The 20662-nt window shown below is 44.2% G+C and overlaps 2 protein-coding genes across 3 annotated transcripts in view; one reads left to right on the top strand and one right to left on the bottom strand.

Annotated features, from left to right (window-relative positions):
* Positions 1-8054, top strand: part of HOOK1 (hook microtubule tethering protein 1) — a 30539-nt gene extending 22485 nt beyond the window's left edge. Inside the window, exons 17-22 of the mRNA XM_076340050.1 lie at positions 824-858; positions 1456-1538; positions 1946-2046; positions 2407-2508; positions 3616-3684; positions 4778-8054. Coding sequence (XP_076196165.1) covers positions 824-858; positions 1456-1538; positions 1946-2046; positions 2407-2508; positions 3616-3684; positions 4778-4936 — 549 coding nt within the window. The 3' untranslated portion in view covers positions 4937-8054. The remainder of the gene's footprint in view (positions 1-823; positions 859-1455; positions 1539-1945; positions 2047-2406; positions 2509-3615; positions 3685-4777) is intronic.
* LOC143161252 (cytochrome P450 2J2-like) lies at positions 3678-18746 on the bottom strand. 2 transcript variants are annotated; one of them, XM_076340052.1, is made up of 10 exons: positions 18664-18746; positions 17982-18287; positions 17229-17391; positions 16927-17076; positions 16201-16361; positions 15586-15762; positions 15189-15324; positions 14770-14957; positions 14128-14266; positions 3678-4493 (listed from the first exon to the last, which is right to left on the bottom strand). In XM_076340052.1, exons 2-10 carry the CDS (start codon positions 18168-18170, stop codon positions 4453-4455), a joined length of 1344 nt encoding a protein of 447 aa, XP_076196167.1. In that variant the 5' UTR covers positions 18171-18287; positions 18664-18746; the 3' UTR covers positions 3678-4452. The 2 variants fall into 2 exon arrangements, with proteins under 2 accessions (XP_076196167.1, XP_076196166.1); XM_076340051.1 differs by lacking the exon at positions 3678-4493 and adding an exon at positions 11808-13414.
* Between the last annotated feature and the right edge of the window lie 1916 nt (positions 18747-20662).

Raw genomic sequence — 20662 nt, 5'->3', positions numbered from 1 at the left:
TTGCCAGTTTTGTTTAAAATCCTTCAGTGTAACATCAAGTCCTTTGTTTAGATGGGCCTCTTCTTTTTTTTCAGTGTCTAGTGCTCATAACTACTAAGAAGGCAGGGTTGTGGTTTGGTGCTGCTTTTTTTTTTTTTTTTTTTTTTTTTTTTTTTTTTTTTTTTTTGAGTTAGTTTGAAACGCACTAGTTTATGCAGTAGTAAGAGTAAGCAAGCTCTGAAGCCCCTTTGGGTCACCCAACTCACTCCTCCTCCTCGCCCCCCTGGCCCTGAACAAACACACACCTTTCAAAAGACCTTACAAGCAAAGGTCTTAAACAATTGAGGCTGTTCAATGCATTCTAAAAACTCTCTCCTGCCTGAAAACAACTCCCTCAGTTTAGGTAACACAGACTTGGCTCCACTGTATTCGGAGCAGATGAGTTTAGTCTCTGTAGTATGAGAATCCACAAGACCTCCACACCAACTGCATTTCAGTTGAAAAGCTCATGTTTTATGTGATTCCTTCCCCCTGCCTTCATTAAGGAACTGTAACTCTTCTACCTTCTACTTTACTTTTAAAAATCTCTAGTTTTATCATTAAATGGTGGTATAGTGAGAAGGATAGCTTCAAAGAAAAAAGATGCCGGAATTGGTATCTGTGTGATGCAAAAAATATGAATGCTGTTACAGAAATGCATGGAAAAATGCAGTTTTCTTAGGATTTATTTGGTTTGATTTATTTAGGTGTGCTAAGTATTCTTGGCTGATTTGTAAGAGCACTTCAACATTGCACGCTATGAAATACTGAAATATAACTGAATTTTAACTCTTTCCTTTCGTAGTCTAGCAACCTGAAGCAGAAATTGGCAGCACATATGTAAGTAAGGCACATGCATCCACAATAACGTATTTATGCTAAATAATTTGACTGTTGTAGCACAGAAACTGCCTGAGTCTTTGTAGGGATGTCTTGTTTTTCTAAGCCACTGATTTGAGAATCATGCATGTAGTGAGTTAAGTGTTAGCGTTCTAGTTTTGTCTACTCTGATCACGATAATCTTGTAATACTAGGATCCACTTAACTGTCTCTTCATCACCAATAGCATTTTAACTGTTCTGATTCTACAACAGACTGCTAAAACCATCACTCTTTCTGGACTCAAAACATATTTCATTCTTCTGAAATACTTCCATCATTTCAACAGATGTAGTTCCTGCTAGGGAGATGCTAGAGGGGTTTTTTGTTCACTTTCTTTTTTGTTTCTAGTTTTACGTAAATGAGACTGAATTCAGAAGTCACAACTTTATGGTTCTTCAAAAATACATACTAATATTTCTATTTAAACTCAAAAGAATTGCCAGAGTTTAAAATAGTTGTTTAAACACTTCCACATCAAGTTTTGGCTTTCAGCTCTTAAAACTGTGCATGGAATTATTTGTGAGTTTAATCCTTAGCCCAGCCTTTCATTCATAGGGAAAAGTTGAATGAAGTTCATGATGAGTTACAGAAGAAAGAGGCTGATCTTGCAGAACTCCAGCCTGATGTTAGTCAGAACCGTAAGTTGTTTTGTGTGGGTGTTTTGGGTTTTTTTTGAGACTATGTTAAGTTTCTTCTGAAATGATTCCCATAGGCACTGGGCTATGGGGTACTTGTCTGGATAAGGCTTTCTGCTAGAGCTTAGCTTTAAACCTGAAACGGGGGTGGGGGGAGGGTTTTTTTTGCACACGGTGGTGGGCAGGGAGAGGTTTATGAGGGCTTAGTTTTGTTGAACAATACTCTGCAAAATGGGAATTCAGGGTCAGGTGGGACCTTATGGTACAACTGAAACAAAAACAAGAACTTAGGAAATTGTGTAGTAGCTAGAAAGTTTATTTGGGGGGTGGTTAAATCAAGAGAACACAGAAGCCTTGAAAGTACCATGTCTATTTTTTTTTATGTCTTTGTTGATAATTTCTGTAAATAGCCCAGAAGATTGGAGAGCTGGAAGCAGCTTTGCGAAAAAAAGATGATGATATGAAAGCAATGGAAGAAAGATATAAAATGTACCTTGAGAAAGCAACAAATGTGAGTGGCGTATTTCTGAACATATACATTCCTCCCTCATAAATTGTTAAACAGATTGATTTGAGCCCCCCCCTTCCACCTCCCAATTAAAATTAGTGACTATATGTTGAATTTTTAGTCAAATTGCTCAACTGCAGTCAGTTAAGTGTATGAGAGAATGGGGTTTAGGCTAAAGCATGAGGTGCATTAATGATTCCGTTGTACACTTTATCTTCTGTTGTACAGTGTAACAGCCTAGTTTTCATCATAATTGCCTGACTTGTGCTCAGTCTGTTTTCATATTTCTACTGTGAGCAAATGAGATGCAGAGCTGTTGAGAATCAAACCTGACTTGTAATGCTTTTGTTTTGCCTTGTGCAGGTGATAAAAACCTTAGACCCCAAGCTAAATCCAGCATCAGCAGAAATTATGTTGCTCAGAAAACAGATAATGGAGAAAGACAAAAAAATCGAAGCCCTAGAGGTAAAAATTTACATATATTTAATAATAACTTCTAATAAGTTCTGCTGTCTCTGATATTAGGCACTAAAGTTACTGTTTCCTAATGATCCAGTACCCTTCAATGCTGCATTCCATTAGAAACTGCACAGACCTTCAAACCTAGAGATTTTTAGTTTGGCTTAATTAACCTTGTATCCTAGTATAAGTCTGTCAGAGCAGTTTACTTTTCAACAGTGTTTTTCAATGTACAGCTGGAACTCTAATTTGGATTCTTTCTAAACCCTCTGAAAAGCTGTAAGTGAAATACTTCATAAGACTAACAGTTTTGTCGTGTTACGGTAACATGTACAGAGCTGCAGAGTCTGACCTTTTTCAGTAGTAATGTAACTTAGTTTGTATGAGGGACTAGGTATTTGAGCAATAACTTGTTTAACTTACTAACTTTAACTCTGATATCAGTGGTTTCATGTACTGGAATTCTTGAAACTATATAGAAGAGTAAAATCTGCTTGGCTGAAATCCTGAAAGGATTGTTGACAGTAGTCCCAGGACCAAAAAAAATGTGGGAGATGCTGCAGTCAGTTTTATAGCAATATTGATGGGACTGGTTAGAATAGTTACCTGAGCAGATACAAAATTCCTCAACACGAGTTAGTAGGCTGAAAGGTCTGACTTTATAAATGCTGTGGCCTCAGATTTCTTCTATGTGTATGTACTAGGTAAGTATACTATATAATAGCAATTCAGTAATGTGATAAGAATATTCAGCCACTAGAGGTACGTTCTTGTCTTTGCCTTTCAGGTAAAAAAATTACTAAATTATTTATAGACATTCTGATACACCCTAGACTTTCATGCATTTGCCCCCAACACACACACACCCTCAAAGTATGCTTCTAAGTTGAACTGCAACTTGTGTAAAGTTTAGCCTCTTCTTGAAGTAGTCTATAACTTCTCTCATAGTCATTTATGGAAGTATCTTTATTTACACTTCTAAGTCTTCTAGTTATCTTCCATATTTAAGCATTTCTGCTGCATGTGTTTATTTCACTCAATAGACTGCAATAAGTTTATGCAGATTATTTTTGTGTTTTAATTGAGATTGTCTTCTCTATTGTCTGCTTGCAGGCTGAATACAAACTTGCTAAGTTACGTGATTATGAGGAAAAGCTAATTGTAACTGCATGGTATAACAAGGTGGGTCAAAAGTTTGTTGGTATCTCAGAAATCAGAAAAACACATTTTCCTAAATGTGACAGTTAAATCTTACATTTTCTTTCTTTTTACATTCACTATAAACTGGTGTTTAGGAGAGAAAGCTAGTAGTTTAGCTACTTGTGGCAGAAAAATCAAACTTGCAGATTAGCATGTCTTCATGTCTAAAAACAGGGAACTAAGGAAAGGAACAAAGCCTGAGAGTTCCAGTTTAAAATGAGATTACTCTTCCGCTTGCTAATTCTGACTTCAAGCCAGAATGCAGACTTGAGTGAGTTCTAGCTGGAATTTCCAATCCTATTGAGATAACTTGGGAAATATCAGCATCAATATTTTTGATAGCAGCGTAAAGGGAAAATACTTGAACAATCAACTATTTCGCAAAATTATTTTGTTATATGTTTTCTGCTTGTCTTCTGTGCTTTGGAACAGGAGACTTAAAATTTGGCATAGGCCATGACTTCCATGTTAGTAATGTACTATTTGCTGCCACAAGCTTCCATCTGGATTTAGCAGGCTAAATTCCTGCATGTTCAGTAGCATTTGTCGTTGAAGTTTTTGGGCTTGAGACAAAGGGAGGCCGTGGTTCAAAAGGTTTCCAGACTCCTGGTTTAGATGTTCAGTGTCTTTAGCACAGTATTTGTGAAATAAAGCTAGAGCCATCTTCTCATCTTGCAATACTGTTGCAAAGGTTGTTAAAACGTTTGACGTTAGATTGCTGTGAAAAGGACTGGAGAAAGTTGTTCATCTTCATATGAAGCAATGTTTAAATAGAGTTTCATAAAGAAAGACTGGAATGGGAAATCAAAAAAGGAAAGTAAAATTAAATGGCTTACTTAATAAAGGAACAACTTTACAATAAGCTAAAATTAACACATTCTATATGAATGTGAATGAATCTTATTTTCTTCAGCATTGGTTCATACCTTTTTATGGCAGCAAGAGGGTATATAAGAAATACAGTAAAGGAAATTCTGTGTGCATACTAAGCAAGCATAAGCTTTGTGTATGAAAGATGGCCAATTTTTTTCTTCTGCTTTTGCTGTAGTGTAAATGTTGTTTAACTTATTTGCAGAGCCTAACTCTTCAGAAGCTAGGCATGGAAGCTAGACTGGTTGGCAGTAGCGGTGCCTGCAGAGACGGTCCCGGACGCTCCTTCCTAGCTCAACAGCGTCACGTCACCAATACCAGAAGGAATCTCACTGTTAAAGTACCGGGTGCAACATCTGATTAAACCACAAGGACCATGAGGAAAACTTACATGCTAAAGTGTCCTTAAATGTTTTATAGCTTCCGCTTTAACTACTTGATGAAAGAGGAGGTTAGAATGGTTGGCAACTGCGAATTCAACATCAGAACCAATCAGGAAGTGATTAAGTTGATCAGTGGTGTGTCTAGAAGGTAGCACATCGTTTTCCGAGTAGAAGTAGATTTAATAACTGCAGTATGTATTTACAAGCACAACTTAAAAGATTTATATTTGCCTTCAGAATATATTGTAAATATAAAAATTGGCACTATATATTTAAAACTTTATTTAATGGGTTTGGGCTAGAAAGCTGACTTTTTTAATGGGAAGATGTTATGCAAAAATGTATTTCAGGAAACTGGCAATATTGGGCATTTTTGCTGGGCTCTTCTAAAAATAAACTTAAAAGATTGGTACCATGTTTTAAAAAATACTTTTTTTAGAATACAAAGTACAATTTTAAAAGCAAGAAAATACTTGCATTTATAGAAAAAGAAAAAAATAGGTGTAGTACCAGTTGACTTGTTATAAAACAGAAGACAGGATTTGTTTTGTCATCTCAAGTGAGAAGCAAAATTACTCAGTTTTATCTGAAAAAGAAAAGATTAAGTTTTTTGCGTATATTAAGGAGAACCTGTCTTTAAGATGTTGAATTTACTAAAGCCAAATAAGCTGTCTTTTCCTGTGTAAGAAAAAAAGCTATTATAATAATTCAAAAGTCTGGGCTATGTTTTAAGTCTGGCATATTTGTACACTGCATTTCTTTGCAGAAAGGTGGTTAGGTGGGAAGGAACCTCATTTATTTCCAGTTATTTGTACAACCCTGTGCATAGAAATTGATTTTCCTCTTTAAATGTAGTTTCACTTCCGTTATTCTGAACTGACTGTGCTAGGCAGATGAATGAAAGATAGCTTTGGTAGTTGTTGGCAGCAAAGCTTGTTGGCAGGGAGAAAAGTGCATAAACTATAATAGTTTTGCAGTATCTAGATTGAAGAAGATGAAATGGGGATTGATATCTGAAATTTGTGTGCGGGAAGTTGCTATCTTTCACAAAATTTGTGTCACTTTATTTACGAAATGTCTTATTTTTGTTGTGAACTGTATTTTTAGGAAACTCATTAATGTCCATTCTTCTTTGCAAACTGTCTAGAACAAATTCATTATACCCATAGTTAAATAAAATAAAATTACAGCAGCCCTTAAAATAAAATGAATACACTTAAACTAAGTATTGAGGGTGCTGTACCAGTCCGTGATCTAATATAAAACTCAACCATATGCGTGAATGAAAGCATATGTCTGTCTTCACCGTTAAGGCCATCTTTAATTTGAGAGCGGGGTTAAGCTTTGCAGAATTTATGATTTGAATTGTGAAATTTGAGTAGTCTTCCGTTTTGCATGCCTCTCAGTATGGCTTGTTCTTTGATTTCTTCCTTCCCTAGCATCTTAAATTCTTTATTGGGCATTGCATGCAATGCTAGAGAAAAGGGAAGTATTCATTTTTAATACTTAGTTAGCGTTGCTTCTTAGTTGTGGTGATAGTTTTACAGCGCTATACATCTAGGCATTCAACGGAGATTTCCTCTTTCAAAACTTCTGTCTACACCAGGCATTGTTTAAAGGCCAGTCTTATGCTAAATGTGGTATGAGCAGAGAATATGCCAGACAAACTGCCGTTGGACAGTTTTGTCTGTCAGGTTGTGTTCTTCAGGACTCTACGCTTCTTTGGACTACCTCTTGGGTTTTGAGGTCTTGTATTGCTGCAGTGGTATTATTGGGGTTTGTATTTTTAAGATACAATTGCTTGTTTAATCTGCTAGTGGTGTGGGAGATGGTGGTGAGCAGTGGAACAGGAGACTAAGTCTTAGCAAGGTATTTACATTTCTAAAGCCTGGTACTTCGGTGTGTTCTAGTGAAATGTGAAACTGTCACTGGTGGTGTTGAATGGATCTCTTAACCCTTGTTCTTTACAGCATGGAAACTTTTCATGGGCGTCTTTCAAATACTCATCTAGTTAGTAGACTTGATGCATTTGTCATACTTCTCACAGTAGTAGAGCTGCGTCAGTAGTCATATCAGGTGCTGAATAGTGAAAAACTTGGAGCAAGTGTCTTTTGATGTAGACTTCTCAAAACTGCAGACCCTGGGACCAAAAACAACCAAGAACCTCCCTATCATTTAGTTGGAAGCTTGTTTTCTGACTAGCGATGGAAGAATTTAAATACAGAACTACAGACAGGGATCAGGCTTTTTCAGGGCATGATTGTCCCCAATAGTCTTTTTGGGGTTGCCAAAAATGAATCGGGTTTTCAGGTGTTGGATAAAATTTTACTTATTTGGGACTTTTCCAGACTGTTAAAAGTTAAGCCTGTGCATATAATTTAAGCGTTTCTTTGGGATTGAGAACCTGTTTGAGTGGCTGGTTTATAACTGGTTAAACTTGGGTTACGTACTATGAATGAGGAACTGATCTGTAGAAATAAGTATGTGATTATAAGCCATGGTGCTGTATTCACTTCGGCTCTCCTGGGTGTGCAGAAAGGATCATTAGAATAAGTATCATTTTAATGTTAACTTCATTCATGTCAAACAAAAAGCTACTAATAGCATTGCTGTGTTACAGCTGAGTTGTATGCAACACACAGCAGCAGAACAATACATCAAAGAACATTGTATTGACAATGTGCACCACTGCTGAGGCAGGACAAAGAAAGAGGCTACTTGTCTCTGCTGCAAGATGAATTTGTATCATGCCCAGACAGCACAGTTAGGAACAGATTCAAATTACAAGATGAAATCATTGAATATTGCTGAATTTAATCAGCATTATTAGTAACTTTAGCCACTTTCCAGTAAAACGGGTAATATAGATCCAAAGAAACAAAAATATGTCTGATTGACATATCATTTGTTAATATTTTTTCTATAAGATTAAGAATAACCACTATGGAAAAGTGTGTTGTAGCAATAATACAAATTTTGGACTCGTAGGTTCTTTTACTCAAGGTGGATCAGGTAGCAGTTTTGAGAAGATTCTTTTGCAACAGCTGTATTGTAGTGGATTAAGAAACGTTCACTGAAAATAAATTTTCACCTAACTGATTTTGTTCATTAAAAATCTATATATGGGTACTCTATTTTCAATATACACTTACGTGGAAATAAGTAATATAAGCAATACTGATGTTTTATCTAGGTAGCCATAAATTGTTTAGGAATTAGGAAATGAAAACAATTGTTTAAGAGTTGGTAATGTCTAGTAAAGTAATTTTCTTAACTTTTTTCCCTTCCCCCCACTAGTCAAGCTAGAGTTAAGGTTTTCAGTGTATCAGTGTCTACATCTTCTGTTTAAAACAAATGTAAACACTGTGTTGCATAGAACTTTAAAAATTGCACTAATTTTTAAACTTTTGGTTTTATTTTTCTTTGGAAAGAATTCTTTTATATTCACATAAAGATTTTTAAAATTAACTCTTTGGTGTCATTTTTCCAAGCAATGCGTTTAATGGTCCCTAGCTGATGTAAGCATCCATACTTCTGGTCAACACATGAACTGAGTCTGCATGTTGAGATAATTACACCATCTAAAATCATAGAATCATTGAGGTTGGAAAAGACCTTTAAGATCATCGAGTCCAACCGTCGACCCAACACCACCATGCCCACTAAACCATGTCCCTAAGTGCCTCATCTACTCGTCTTTTAAATACCTCCAGGGATGGGGACTCCACCACTTCCCTGGGCAGCCTGTTCCAATGTTTAACCACTCTTTCAGTAAAGAAATTTTTCCTGATATCCAATCTAAACCTCCCCTGGTGCAACTTGAGGCCATTTCCTCTCGTCCTATCGCTCGTTACTTGGGAGAAGAGACCAACACCCACCTCGCTACAACCTCCTGTCAGGTAGTTGTAGAGAGCGATGAGGTCTCCCCTCAGCCTCCTTTTCTCCAGGCTAAACAACCCCAGTTCCCTCAGCTGCTCCTCATCAGACTTGTTCTCCAGACCCCTCACCAGCCTCGTTGCCCTTCTCTGGACACGCTCCAGCACCTCAACATCCTTCTTGTAGTGAGGGGCCCAAAACTGAACACAGTATTCGAGGTGTGGCCTCACCAGTGCTGAGTACAGGGGCACGATCACTTCCCTACTCCTGCTAGCCACACTATTTCTGATACAGGCCAGGATGCCATTGGCCTTCTTGGCCGCCTGGGCACACTGCCGGCTCATGGTCAGCCAGCTGTCAACCAGGACCCCCAGGTCCTTCTCTGCTGGGCAGCTTTCCAGCCACTCTTCCCCAAGCCTGTAGCGCTGCATGGGGTTGTTGTGGCTGAAGTGCAGAACCCGGCACTTGGCCTTGTTGAACCTCATACAATTGGTCTGGGCCCATCGATCCAGCCTGTCCAGGTCCCTCTGCAGAGCCTTCCTACCCTCGAGCAGATCAACACTCCCGCCCAACTTGGTGTCGTCTGCAAACTTACTGAGGGTGCACTCGATCCCCTCATCCAGATCATCGATAAAGATATTAAACAAGACTGTCCCCAAAACTGAGCCCTGGGGAACACCTCTCGTGACCGGCCGCCAACTGGATGTAACTCCATTCACCACAACTCTCTGGGCCCGGCTGTCCAGCCAGTTTTTTACCCAATGTTAATGGCATGACAAAATGTCATGTTACAGGATATGTAACACGTACGTATAATGTGTGTATGTATGTTTTGCTGTAACAACAACAAATCAGAGTTGTGCTACCTTCCCCTCCTCTTTTCAGTTCATTCCCACTTACAGTTCTGCTCCCACCCAAAGCTGGATACCTCTGCTCGGTCTGCTGACAGTCATCTGAAAGCAGGGCAAGGGACCTTGTGAGGTGGAAAAGACTAAAACCCACCACAAATTAGCTGTCAAGTGACTTCAGTAATTGCTTATTGCTACTGAAATAAGTGAGGATCTCTGCCCACTCTCCTCAGCCCCACCTAAGGACACAGAGGACAGCTAACACACTCCTAAATCACCATGCTTGTTGTTATTCGAAAAAGAAAACTGACTGCCCTCTTCAGTCTGCTTTGCAGGTTATTTATGTGCCCAGTTCTTAGTCTCGTTGACAGCTTTCTTGTTCCCTTAGCACAAACCTCAACCCAGAAGTGAGGTTGGGAATGAGAGCAGGCAGCTGTTCAGCCCTCCAAAGTGAAGATCAGCAAGAAGAAGGTGTCACAAGTTTCCTTCAGGGGCCCTGTTTCAGACCTGTTTTTACCACAGACCTTGGTTTTCCCTTTCTCTGAACCACAATTCTCACCCTGACTAGAGCCTGACACTAGTAAGTAACCGTTATTTATTGCCTTGGGCTGTTACCTCTATGAGGATTGGGAGCTGCGTGATACCTAGACATGGAAGGGCCTTTGCACTGGTAAAGTGTCCCAGTGAGCGTGAAGTGAATGGCCAGATACAAAAGAACCATTTTTCCTTCTATCTCAGGCTGGACTTAAAAGCATTTTCAGACACTGAAGAACAAAAACTGCAGGTGTGTGTTTGAGGGAGAAGGGAAGGGAAGAGGCTCTCAGCTGTGCAGGAAGCCTGAGCCAAGCTGCAGGATGTTTTCAGCCTGTATGTGATCTGTCACAGCACACACACCGATAGCCACCGCTGCCTTCCTGAATGCAGAAGGAGCGAGTGAGGGGTGGTGTGTGCAGGGCAGGGCTCCGTTTCCAAGTGCTTCGTCACGACAAGCTATGTTCAAATGCAGACTGCCTGTGCAGAGCCTGGGTCTGTGACCCTGTTTGCTTATGGCTTTTCTGGTAGCTCCTTAAGAGCCAAGCACTGCAGCAGAAGGTTTGTATGTTTAGGTAAGGGGTATCCCTGGAAAAGAGATGTGGGAGTACAGCCCCGAGCGCAAAGAAGGGGAGGAGGTGAGGTCAGCTGTGCATGGGAGATGGTTTTGGTGGAGGGGGCAAAAATATCCAAGGAGCCCCTGTGCAAAACGGTCCTCTGAAGTGTGCTCTTTGCTCAGAGTACAACTAACCCAGCAGAGACCTGGGGAGGAGGGGGAGGAAGCTTTTGGATATAGCAGCAGCCTGGGAGAGGAAATGGGAATCTGAGCCAAGGAGTGGGAGAAGAAAAAAAAAAAAAAGGTGGAGGACACCTGCAAACTGGAAGTGCTTTGGGAGTAATGCTGCACACAACAGAAACTTGTCACTGCTCCCCTCTCCTGTTCCCAGTCAATTCCAGGCATGCAGCCTGCTTCCAGCCTTCCCCTTCTGCTTCTCCCAAGGAAGAAAAAGAAAGAACATAAGGTCTAGAAAGTCAAATGAACTTCCTGCTGCGAAGGGAGGATGTGGGAGCCCCTTGCCAGGAGCAGGTCAGGAGGGCAACTGGCATGGGGAGAGGAGGAGGGGTGGAGAGCTGGGGTTGGGGATGTCTCATCCCACTTCTAGTGAGAACCGGGTCAAGTCTCCTGCGTTTTATAAATAGGTTGGTTTGGTTCCCACCACATGTTCTCACGTCTCCACCTTATGGATCTGCGAAACAGGAGCCTCAAGTGCCAGAAATAGCATCTTAGTCCAACCTTTTTGTCTGTACCCAGCTGTGCCTGGCACAGAAAATCAGAGGAGGGGACAGAGCCTCCCCACCAAGGCCTGTGCTTGAAGGAGCCTTGCCAGAAGCCGTGTTCACCTGCTATAAATTTTGCTTTATGTTGAATGGCTGTGCTTGGCCCCAGTGTGCAGCTGTGGGGCCACAGGGTGTGTCTGCCCTTTTCTGTGCAGGTCTGCAGGGCCAGCCCAGCCTTCCATGCTGCCTTCCCTCTGCACTTGGAGAAGAAAATGCAGGTTAAAATAAAAGGATTTAAAACCCACCTGGGCATTAATGCTTGCATGAGAAAAGATGCTTTTAATTTCTTCAGGAGGTGACTTAATTCTTGGAAGAGACACTGGGAAAAATTTTCTTCCTCTAGGAACACACAAAAAGTACTCCAGGAAAAACTGAAAATGAACAGGAAAAGATTGCTTTCTCCTCGCTTCCTCAGCAGGTGAGCAGGAGCTGGAGGTGTGTGTTACCGGCACTGCGTTGCGCTGGGGCTTCCTGCCAGGCGGCCTCCCTGCCCCGTCGGGAGCTGAAGCTTCTTGTGCCTGGGGGCCTTGCTGAGGTCCCACAGTGTGACTGTTACTTGGTACTGTTTCACCTTGCATGTGATGGTTTAAAATAATAGTTATTTGTTGCTGGTATGTTCTAGGGGACCCTTTTATTCATTAGACTATTGTGCTCAGCAGGCTTAGCTGCACATCCTGCATGGCTGGAGCTCAGCACTCCACCCCGCAGGCCGCTCAGTGATGCTGGGCAGGTAAATGGGGAGGATTTAGCATAGTCTAGGAAGCAGGACCCACGACTTTTAGAGCTACAAGTACAGATGTTTTATAGAGAGATCTGTCAGCGTGGAGAGCACTCCCTGTTCTCCATGTGGGTGTTACACTGTTAATTGCTGTGGCACGCCAGGACCTGGTCACAAGCTTTGGTGGTTTCATTGCTGCTTTACTCATACTGTCAGGGTCATTTATTTTCATCAGTTCCGTAGAAATTGCCTTCGCTGTTACAGTGCCAACCTCTGCTAATGGAGAGCAATGCCGCAACAACATGGGTCAGGTGCTGTGTGGCTGCCCCTGGCCAGGGGGGCTCACAGCCCCCTGCCACCCACTGCCCTGAAACGCGGGGCATGGCTGAAGGCCACAGCCAGCACAGCCACAGGAAATTGCCTGTGTTGGTCTTCACTTTGCAAAATGCTTCATGGCAAAAATGTTTCAGTAAGGATTTATTGATGCACGAGAAAAAGAGAGTTACTCTACACCATCTCCTAACGGATTATTTGTCAAGGTTAACAAAATCAAAAAATCTTGGCATTTACTACTTGTATTAAAGTTAAAAACAGAGGCTGGTACTACTCTTCCACAGTACACAGCCACAGCCTGAACACTGCATTCTCTAACGTGTTGCTCGTTCTCTTGCCACTGTGAAGCGTGGCTATCCATCATAAAATTAGGAAAGCTCATTCATTTGCAGTGCCGTATTGCAAACCTGAAAGTGCCCTAGCCGATCCCAGGCTGATCACCTTTCTCATGTGATATAGAGTGCGAGGTCCGCTTGTAAAAGAAATTATTTTGCAATTGCTTTAAAAGAAACAAACAAACTGCCCAGCCTCTCCCTGGAGCCAGGTGGTTGTTACCACTGTCCAGGGGAGCAGCCGAGGGCTCGTTTTCAGCATCCCTGCCAAAGGATTTTCACTGCGAAGATGGTGGCCAAGGTTTCCCTACCGAGGCACGGCGCAGATCTTGTAGGGCTGCGGGGCCATTGTGATGCCCAGCTTGAACTGGAGGCTGAGTGTGGTGTCCGGGGGCGCTTGGAAGGTGAATTTTTGGAGCAGAGCCGTGAAGAAGAGGAAGAGCTCGGAGCGGGCCAGCACCTCGCCCAGGCAGGCACGCTTCCCTGCAGAGACAGCCACCCATAGCATCCTCAGCCTGTGCTGGCCGCCCAGCTGCTTTTGCTGCCAAAAAAGCCTCTGCCTTCCTTTAGGACTGTGGTCCAGCTGTGTTACCCCCTTCCCAGGATGAGTTTTGCAGCCCAAACTAAGCTCCCCAATAATGGCATTGGTGTTACAGCATGTGCTGCCCCCCAAATTGCATGACTTTGTGAGGGCATGTGTTTGTAACGGTATGCACAGGCATTGTATCCTCCCCTGCTTGGATAAGCTGTGCTGACACGCGCGGTCTGGATGTGCCCATGCTGGCAGAGGTGGGTTGTTTGAGCTACACCAAAGAGAGCTACCAGAGAAGGTGTGTGATGCTGGTACAGGAAATGGGTTCTAAAAGCAATCTCTCCGAGGAAGCTGCTGGCTGGGGTACCCTGTGGTGGCAACAGTGAAGCCCCTAATGACCTCAGCCATGTGGGAGCAGGAGCACAGAGCAATGCTCTTGCCTTGGTGAAGTTGTTTCTAGGGTCTCCGGCATTTTTATGGTCTTATATGCATCCTCATCTCTCTTCTGTGCATGTGAAGAGAGACAAGAAAGCGCTCAGAGTGTGGTTGTGGTGCTTTGGGGTGAGCACTGCTTGAGCGGCACCTCCCAGGGTGCAGCCAACATCTGCCTTTTGCAGTTTGGTGCTTCCTCAGCACGGAAGCACCAAAATCCAGCAAATCTTACCTATAGAAAATGGCACAAAAGACTCCCTTTTCCAGAACTGACCATCCTTCAGGAAATGTCTAGGGTTAAAAGTGTCGGGGGTTTCCCATTCGTTCTTGTCAAACATCACGGAGGTTAAATTTGTGAGCAAAACAGTGCCCTAAGAGGAGAAAAAGAAAAATAAATTGCACTTTCTCTGTCATTGACAGCAGGAGGAACATTTTTGTCTTCCAATCTCCTCTCCATGAAGAACATTCGTAGTCAAATTCTGCTGCAATTATTTGTCCAACAACCCCTGCACGGCTGGTTTGTCCTACTTCTTGTCTGTTTGGAGGTGCAATGATTATATACCCACATTTTTCCCTCATCAGCATCATTTTTATCTGCTGTAATCTTGGGCCAAAGTTCCTGTAAAAGCTGTGTGAGATGAGATCTGTGCCTCGATGAATGGTGCGAGACACCCCCCGCACACACCAACGTGCCAGAGAACAGACTGTTGTTTGGATGACAAAAATATGTGTTCCATAGGAGTGAACTCTGGACAGGGCAGAGACGCTGTGGCTCTGCCCCTCCTGTCTGTGCAGGAGGGACCTGGCCTGGTGAAATGTGCCTGGGGAACTGGAAGTCTCTTGCTAAAGTCCCAGCGCTCAGGAGTGGGGTTACCTTCGGTATGTGGAAGCCATCCAAGACCGTGTCCTTCACCGTCAGTCTTGGCACGTTGAGAGGTATGATGTTGCCTTTCCTCTGCACTTCGTGGATGACGGCATTGGTGTAGGGCATGTTGTTCCTGTCCTCCAGGGCTGGCTGCCGTGCCTGCCCAATGACCGCGTCGATCTCAGCTTGCACGCGGGCTGGTGGGAAAGAGCAGGGATCAGCAAAGGTCCAAGAAAAAAGACCCTTGGAACAACGCAAGGTGGTTGCTGTGAGGGTCCCCCAAAGACCGACCTGGGACACCTGCCACTGTTTGCACCTCTTTGTGTGAGTGCAGGGGGATTTCCAATTTTTCTCTCAAAAAAGAGAGTCTTTCATGAAGCTGTGAGGGCTAAAAGCAAGGGAAAACACTGGCCTTTTGCTAATTGTACCTTGAATTTCCGGATATACGGCCATATATAGCAGAGCCCAGCGGATGGTTGTGGAAGTGGTCTCGGTCCCGGCGAACAGCAGATCGAGTGCACATGCCACAAGGTTTTCCTCCCGGAAGCTGCCGCCACCATTGTCCTTCACAAAAAGGTGCATTAGTGCCACACGAACAGCGAGGGCTGCCCTGACACCAGGTTTAGTCCAAGTCAACCCCAAGGATTTTGGCAGAAGCTGGTGGCCCCCTGCACCTCCATCCCGCTGATGGGTGCCCTGAACCTGATGTCTATCCTAAGCTCATAAATGGCCACTCAGGCAGCTCAGATGGAGAATTTGGGCTCGATTCTCATCCCTCCTGATTTCTAAGCCCTGCTGCAAAAGGGTTTGCTCCGTGTTGCTGACCTTGGCTATCTCCTGCAGGTAGCTGTCAATGAAGTCCCGACTCTCCAAGGGGTTCCAGTCCTCCTTGTGTTTGTTGATCTTCTCTTTCACAAAACTTTTCATCAACCTCCAGTTTTTAAAAATGGTTTGGTGGGATCCGGGGAAGAACTTTATTATAGACGGGAAAGAGTTGTACAGCTTTGGACACAAAAGGAGAAAGGCAAATTGAATACAGGACTGAAAAAACTCTTCTGTTATCAAAACTTGAGGAGCCTGCAATGCCACGCTTACTAAATTGCTGGAGTTGGTAGAAATAGCTCAGCTCCAGAAGAGCGCTACAAGGGATTGGTATTCGTATTATGGAGTGACTTGTGCATCACCTGGCATTACAGCAGGCAGGTTGGCAGTCAATGGGCAGGAAAGGTGATGTTGGGTGAGAGAGAGCAACATGAGCATTTCACAGCTTGAAAATAAGGCAGAAAGAAATTACAGGCAAATCTACCCCGTGCAAAGAAATAGGGAATGACAACAAAGTTTGGTGATGAAAACGCTATGAGTTTCGAGGTTGACTCCAGAGAAGAAACTATGGCCCTGCAAAACTGCACACTGTCCATGTTGGTGGTAGGAGGGCTGTACCTGGCTCATGATGGTCCCGTGGAGGCTAACTGTCTCGTCCATCAACTGCAGCAATTTTTGGAACTCCTTATCATGGTAGTCAAATCGATTGCCAAAGGTGATGGAGCAGATGATGTTTGAAATGGCGTTACTGATTTTAAAGTGAGGGTTGAAAGGATTCCCTGGAGAAGGAAAAGGGAATGATCAATTCTCTTCCAGTCTTCACAGAAAAGGAGAAGAAAACACAGTTGTCAGAGGTAAAATATTCAACAAATACGAGTGAAATGAGTGGCCCCTGATGGGCACCCTCCGATCTCACTGCTCGGCCGGGACGCCTCACCGCCCCCACGAGCTGGCCAAGCTAGGCTGGGCAGCTCCAGCAGTCCCAGTTCAATCAGATTATGGAGATGTTTGTTTACTTTGGAAAGCAAGGTCTGTAGAAGAGCAGACGTCATTTGAATTCATTGGAAACATCGGTGTTTACACACACATGGAATTTTCCAGAGATCTCCAAGAGGGCAATAGGCTGAAGGTGGGCTATGGATAACGCTTTGGGTGTTACCTAACTGCATTCACCAGTCAGTTTGAAGGCAAAACACCTGTAAAAGGGAGCTGGGATGCAGGCAGGGTGCTAGCATCGCTTGCCAGGTGAGGTATTTTTCAGCATGCAGTGAATCATAGGTGAAATTATAATAGGCCATACCCGTTCCTGCCTTCAGCACAGCTTATGAGGGCCATGGCACTCACCTTGCTCATCCCCAAACACATCCACAAGGCCTTGGCACTCCTCCTGGATGCGCTCCTCCAGGCCCCTCTTCCCCAAGCCGAAGTTTCGGAGGGTGGTCAAGGTGAACCTCCTCTGCTGCTTCCACAAGTTCCCATTGGAGGAGACCAGTCCTGGCAGAAACACCCCACCGTGAGCCAAGGCAGATTCCTCCACTGAGGGGAAAAAGCTCCAGGGCTCTGCCTTATCTCCAGCCATCTTGGACCTCTGCAGGGTCAATGCTTTGACCTTACAGCTGAGATATGTCCCCTGAGGGATAACTCACCTATGCTGCTGAAGACCTCGCTGTCAATAGGAATTTCAGGGCGATCTATGAAGTTTTCCCCTTGGTTTACAAGAACTTCCTTAACCATGCGCAGTCCATTTATGAACACAAACGATGTGCTGCCCAGCTGCACGCTGAAGATGTCCCCGTATTTTTCAGTAAGCTGGGAGGGGGGTGGGAAATAAATAAAAGGGGATGCATTTGCAATGAATCTGTCTGTCAGGACATGGACAGCCCTGGTAGGGGATATGGGTGAAAGTAAGGGAAGCTGAGCACGGGAAGGGAGACGGGGTGTTTGCACAAGTGTCTGCTTGTCTGTGTATGGTCTTTTTTCTTTCCTCTTTTCCCAAATCACTGATCAGGAGTTGGTGTTAATTGGCCATAAATCAAGTAAAATGCTCTAGGTTTGATTTTTCAGTCCTGTGTTATCCACCTTTCGTTTCACTCCCTTCCCAAACACCCTTCCAGTCCCTACTCAGACCTATGTGGCTCCTACAGCCGTGACTGCACCCGTGGTGTCATGCTGTGCTCTTTGCCCAAAGGATCACTCCACACTTGTCCCCCTCCTCGTACCCAGGCAAACTTTATCCATATTGCTGCTGACCAAGGGCAAACCTCCTGTCCATCCCAGGGTGGGCTCCTCCGAGTCCTCATGGGTCATGGGATTTGGGTTAACCCCCTCCCCGCGCTGCAAAGGTTGCGTAGCCACAATCCCCTCTATCCCCTTCCCCGTGGTGCCCACCACCCCCATACCTTCTGCACCATAATTTGGGGATTGCTGAAGTTCAGCAGGTGGATGTGCCCCACAAAGGGGAAGGAGAAGGGGCTAGGAGGGAAATGCTTCGGCTTTCTGTGCTTCATGTAGTCGGCGATGAGCAGGAAGACAATGAGGAAGACAAGGAGCATCTGGAAGGAGATGCTCTCCCAGAGGAAGCGCAGCATGGGTGGATGGTGGGGTTCCGCAGGGATGTGTCCCGTGGCAGGTCAGGGCAGGTTGAGCTCACAGGGCACCACCGAACCCCCCAGGGACAGGGGGAGATGGGCAACGTGCTGCCGTAGCTGTGGGCACAAACACAAGGCAGCATGGAGTAGCTTTTATTGACCTGGCCTGGAGGCTGTGTTCAGACTCCTGCTTTCCCAGGTTTCAGCAAGGACCGTTTGATTAAACCCCTTCTTGATGAAACTCATGCATTTCCTCTAATGTCATTAAAAAAACCCAAAACAAAACACAAACCAAAACACCCCCAGCTCCCCCTTTCCCTTCCCACCTCCCACTGCCGCTTTACAAAACCCCAGTGATCCGTGTCCTTGTCTAAAGGACAGAAACGAGCTTTGCAGAGCTGGGATTAAAACCTTCCGGCAGCCTCGCTATGCCGTTCCCACGAGCCCATGGCTCAGTGCGAGCCCTGCTCTCTCCTCCCTGTGGTGCCCTCACCGTGCCACGTCCCAGCGTCGGCTTCACAGTGCCGGGGAGGCTCCAGCCGCTTCAAGCACCTCGCGCTTTCCTCGTTTGCAGCTCATTCACTGGTACGAAGAGTCCCAGATCGAGCCCTAGGTCAGTGGGGACATGTGAGATAAGGTTGCACAACCCTTTCACAAACCGTCTGACTCATGGGTTGAGGTTTCGGTGTGTCAGGGTAATGTGGCCTGGCAAACAGCCTTCCAGGATCTGCAGCAGTTTCTAAGCACCGTAATTTTCTGATCTCCGCCGGACAACTGCAAGCAGAGCAACCTGCTCCAGCCATGAGGTTGGCCCTACCCCGAGCCCTCCAGCCATCTCTTCCCACCTGCCTTGGCCTTTGAGTCTGTAGCCCGTGCTAAAGCCGTGCCCAAAGCCCGACAAGGCTAAGGCAGGTGCTGAAAAGCCAAAGCAGATGCCCAGCTCTGCGGGCTGTAGCCCTTCAGTGGTAGTTGGTAACAGGCTGTGCCGAATTTTCCCATCTAAGAATGGCTCTGAGACAGGTAGTTAATCATGCACATACACCACATTGAATTTTGACATACATGTTGCATTTTATTGTGAAAGAAGCAGGGGCATTTGCAGCAGCAGTTTGCCATTGCACCATGCGGCTCTGCCGTGGCTGTTTGCAGTTGTCAGCTGTGATCTCATGCTCTGGGGGATGATTTGGCTTCATTTTCTCTCTTTTGGGGAGAGCAGTCGTGGCCGTTGGGGTTGTCCAGAGCTGAAGACAAGGCACAGAGATGCACCAGCACCACTGGAGCAATGCCATACGCACGAGAGCGAAGCTGCTGCATAACCTTTACACCTGAGAAACTTGAAAAGTTAAATCACTGTTTTATTGTGGAACTTAAAGGGGAAAAAACTGTTTTCAAGGAGAATCTCTCTTACCTCTAGCTTTTAAGCACACTTAGCCATGATTCTGGGGAGATGCACGTGTTCCCCTTCACTCACATGAGATGTTCCACTCAAAAAATAAACAAATTCATGCCTCCTGCCTTTATGGTATAGGATCATTCCATTTAAAAATGGGGGGTGGGGGGTGTTTGGTTTTTCCCCCAACTGATTTTAAAAAAAGAAGAAAAAGAAGACGACTTCAATCTTCAATCTTCTCCATGAGTAAGGAAGGAAACCCTAAAGTAACAGGGAAAGGCAAGTTTGAAATGGAAGAGGGAAGAGATCAATATTTGTTTACTAAGCCAGTGCAAATAATACAAGCTGTAGCCACATACCAGAGGTCAGACCTACACCAAAGTGAATAAAAAAATGGAGAGAAACCAGTGCCTAGTCCTGAATGGCTTTGAAAACTTGATAGGTGAAAAAAAGTCCACAGATCTTTTATGTTTTCTTTTTTAGAAAGAAAAAAACCCACAGGAGCCTGTAACTGTGAAACATTAATTAAAAATGCAATAGGATTGAAGTGATCAGTTAGAAGGACAGCTCATTGACAAAATCCCTGTGTGCCCAGTGTGGCAGGGATGTGATGTGCAAAGGACTCTCCCATGTGGCATAAATCTGCCACTGCACAGTGATTGCTTTGTAACGCAGCAAAGGTGGTTATTGCCAGAGATGGAAGCTAAAGCCAGTGGAAATGAAACGTGATTTAATCCTCTTTTCCTGTTAACTATTCAGTATCCTTCGTGGGTGCCCATAGAAAAGTCACTTATGAAAGGTGAGAAGGAAAAAAAAGAGGAGAAATCCCCAATCTTTGCTGTGACTATATTCCAAACAAAAGCACACAGGAGACAGCATTTCTAAGCATTAATGCTTGGTCACATAAATGGAAAAATTCTCTACAAGTTGCATATGTAATTACTTCTTTTCCAAAGAGACCCTGGTATGGGCAGAAGCAGTGTCTCCATCACAGGCGGTGCCATGCCCCTGACCCACCTCCTTGGCCCCACACTATGGACATGCCTGTTGCGCATGGCCACAAATCTTTGCCAGAAGTGGAAGGGAAGCGGGCGAGCTCATG

The sequence above is a fragment of the Aptenodytes patagonicus genome, chromosome 5, assembly GCF_965638725.1.
Source record: "Aptenodytes patagonicus chromosome 5, bAptPat1.pri.cur, whole genome shotgun sequence".
In the NCBI taxonomy this organism is placed as follows: Eukaryota; Metazoa; Chordata; class Aves; order Sphenisciformes; family Spheniscidae; genus Aptenodytes; species Aptenodytes patagonicus.
This window is presented reverse-complemented; position numbering and strand designations above follow the sequence as displayed.

Bases quoted from the DNA above. Each gene is read 5' to 3' on its own strand.
- LOC143161252 (XM_076340051.1), bottom strand. From the start codon at position 18,170: ATGCTGCGCTTCCTCTGGGAGAGCATCTCCTTCCAGATGCTCCTTGTC. The intron at 15,325-15,585 runs GTCAGCAACACG...CTTTTTGTGAAG, and splicing joins ACCTGCAGGAGATAGCCAAG to GACAATGGTGGCGGCAGCTT. The intron at 14,267-14,769 runs GTAACCCCACTC...TTCTCCTCTTAG, and splicing joins ATGGCTTCCACATACCGAAG to GGCACTGTTTTGCTCACAAA.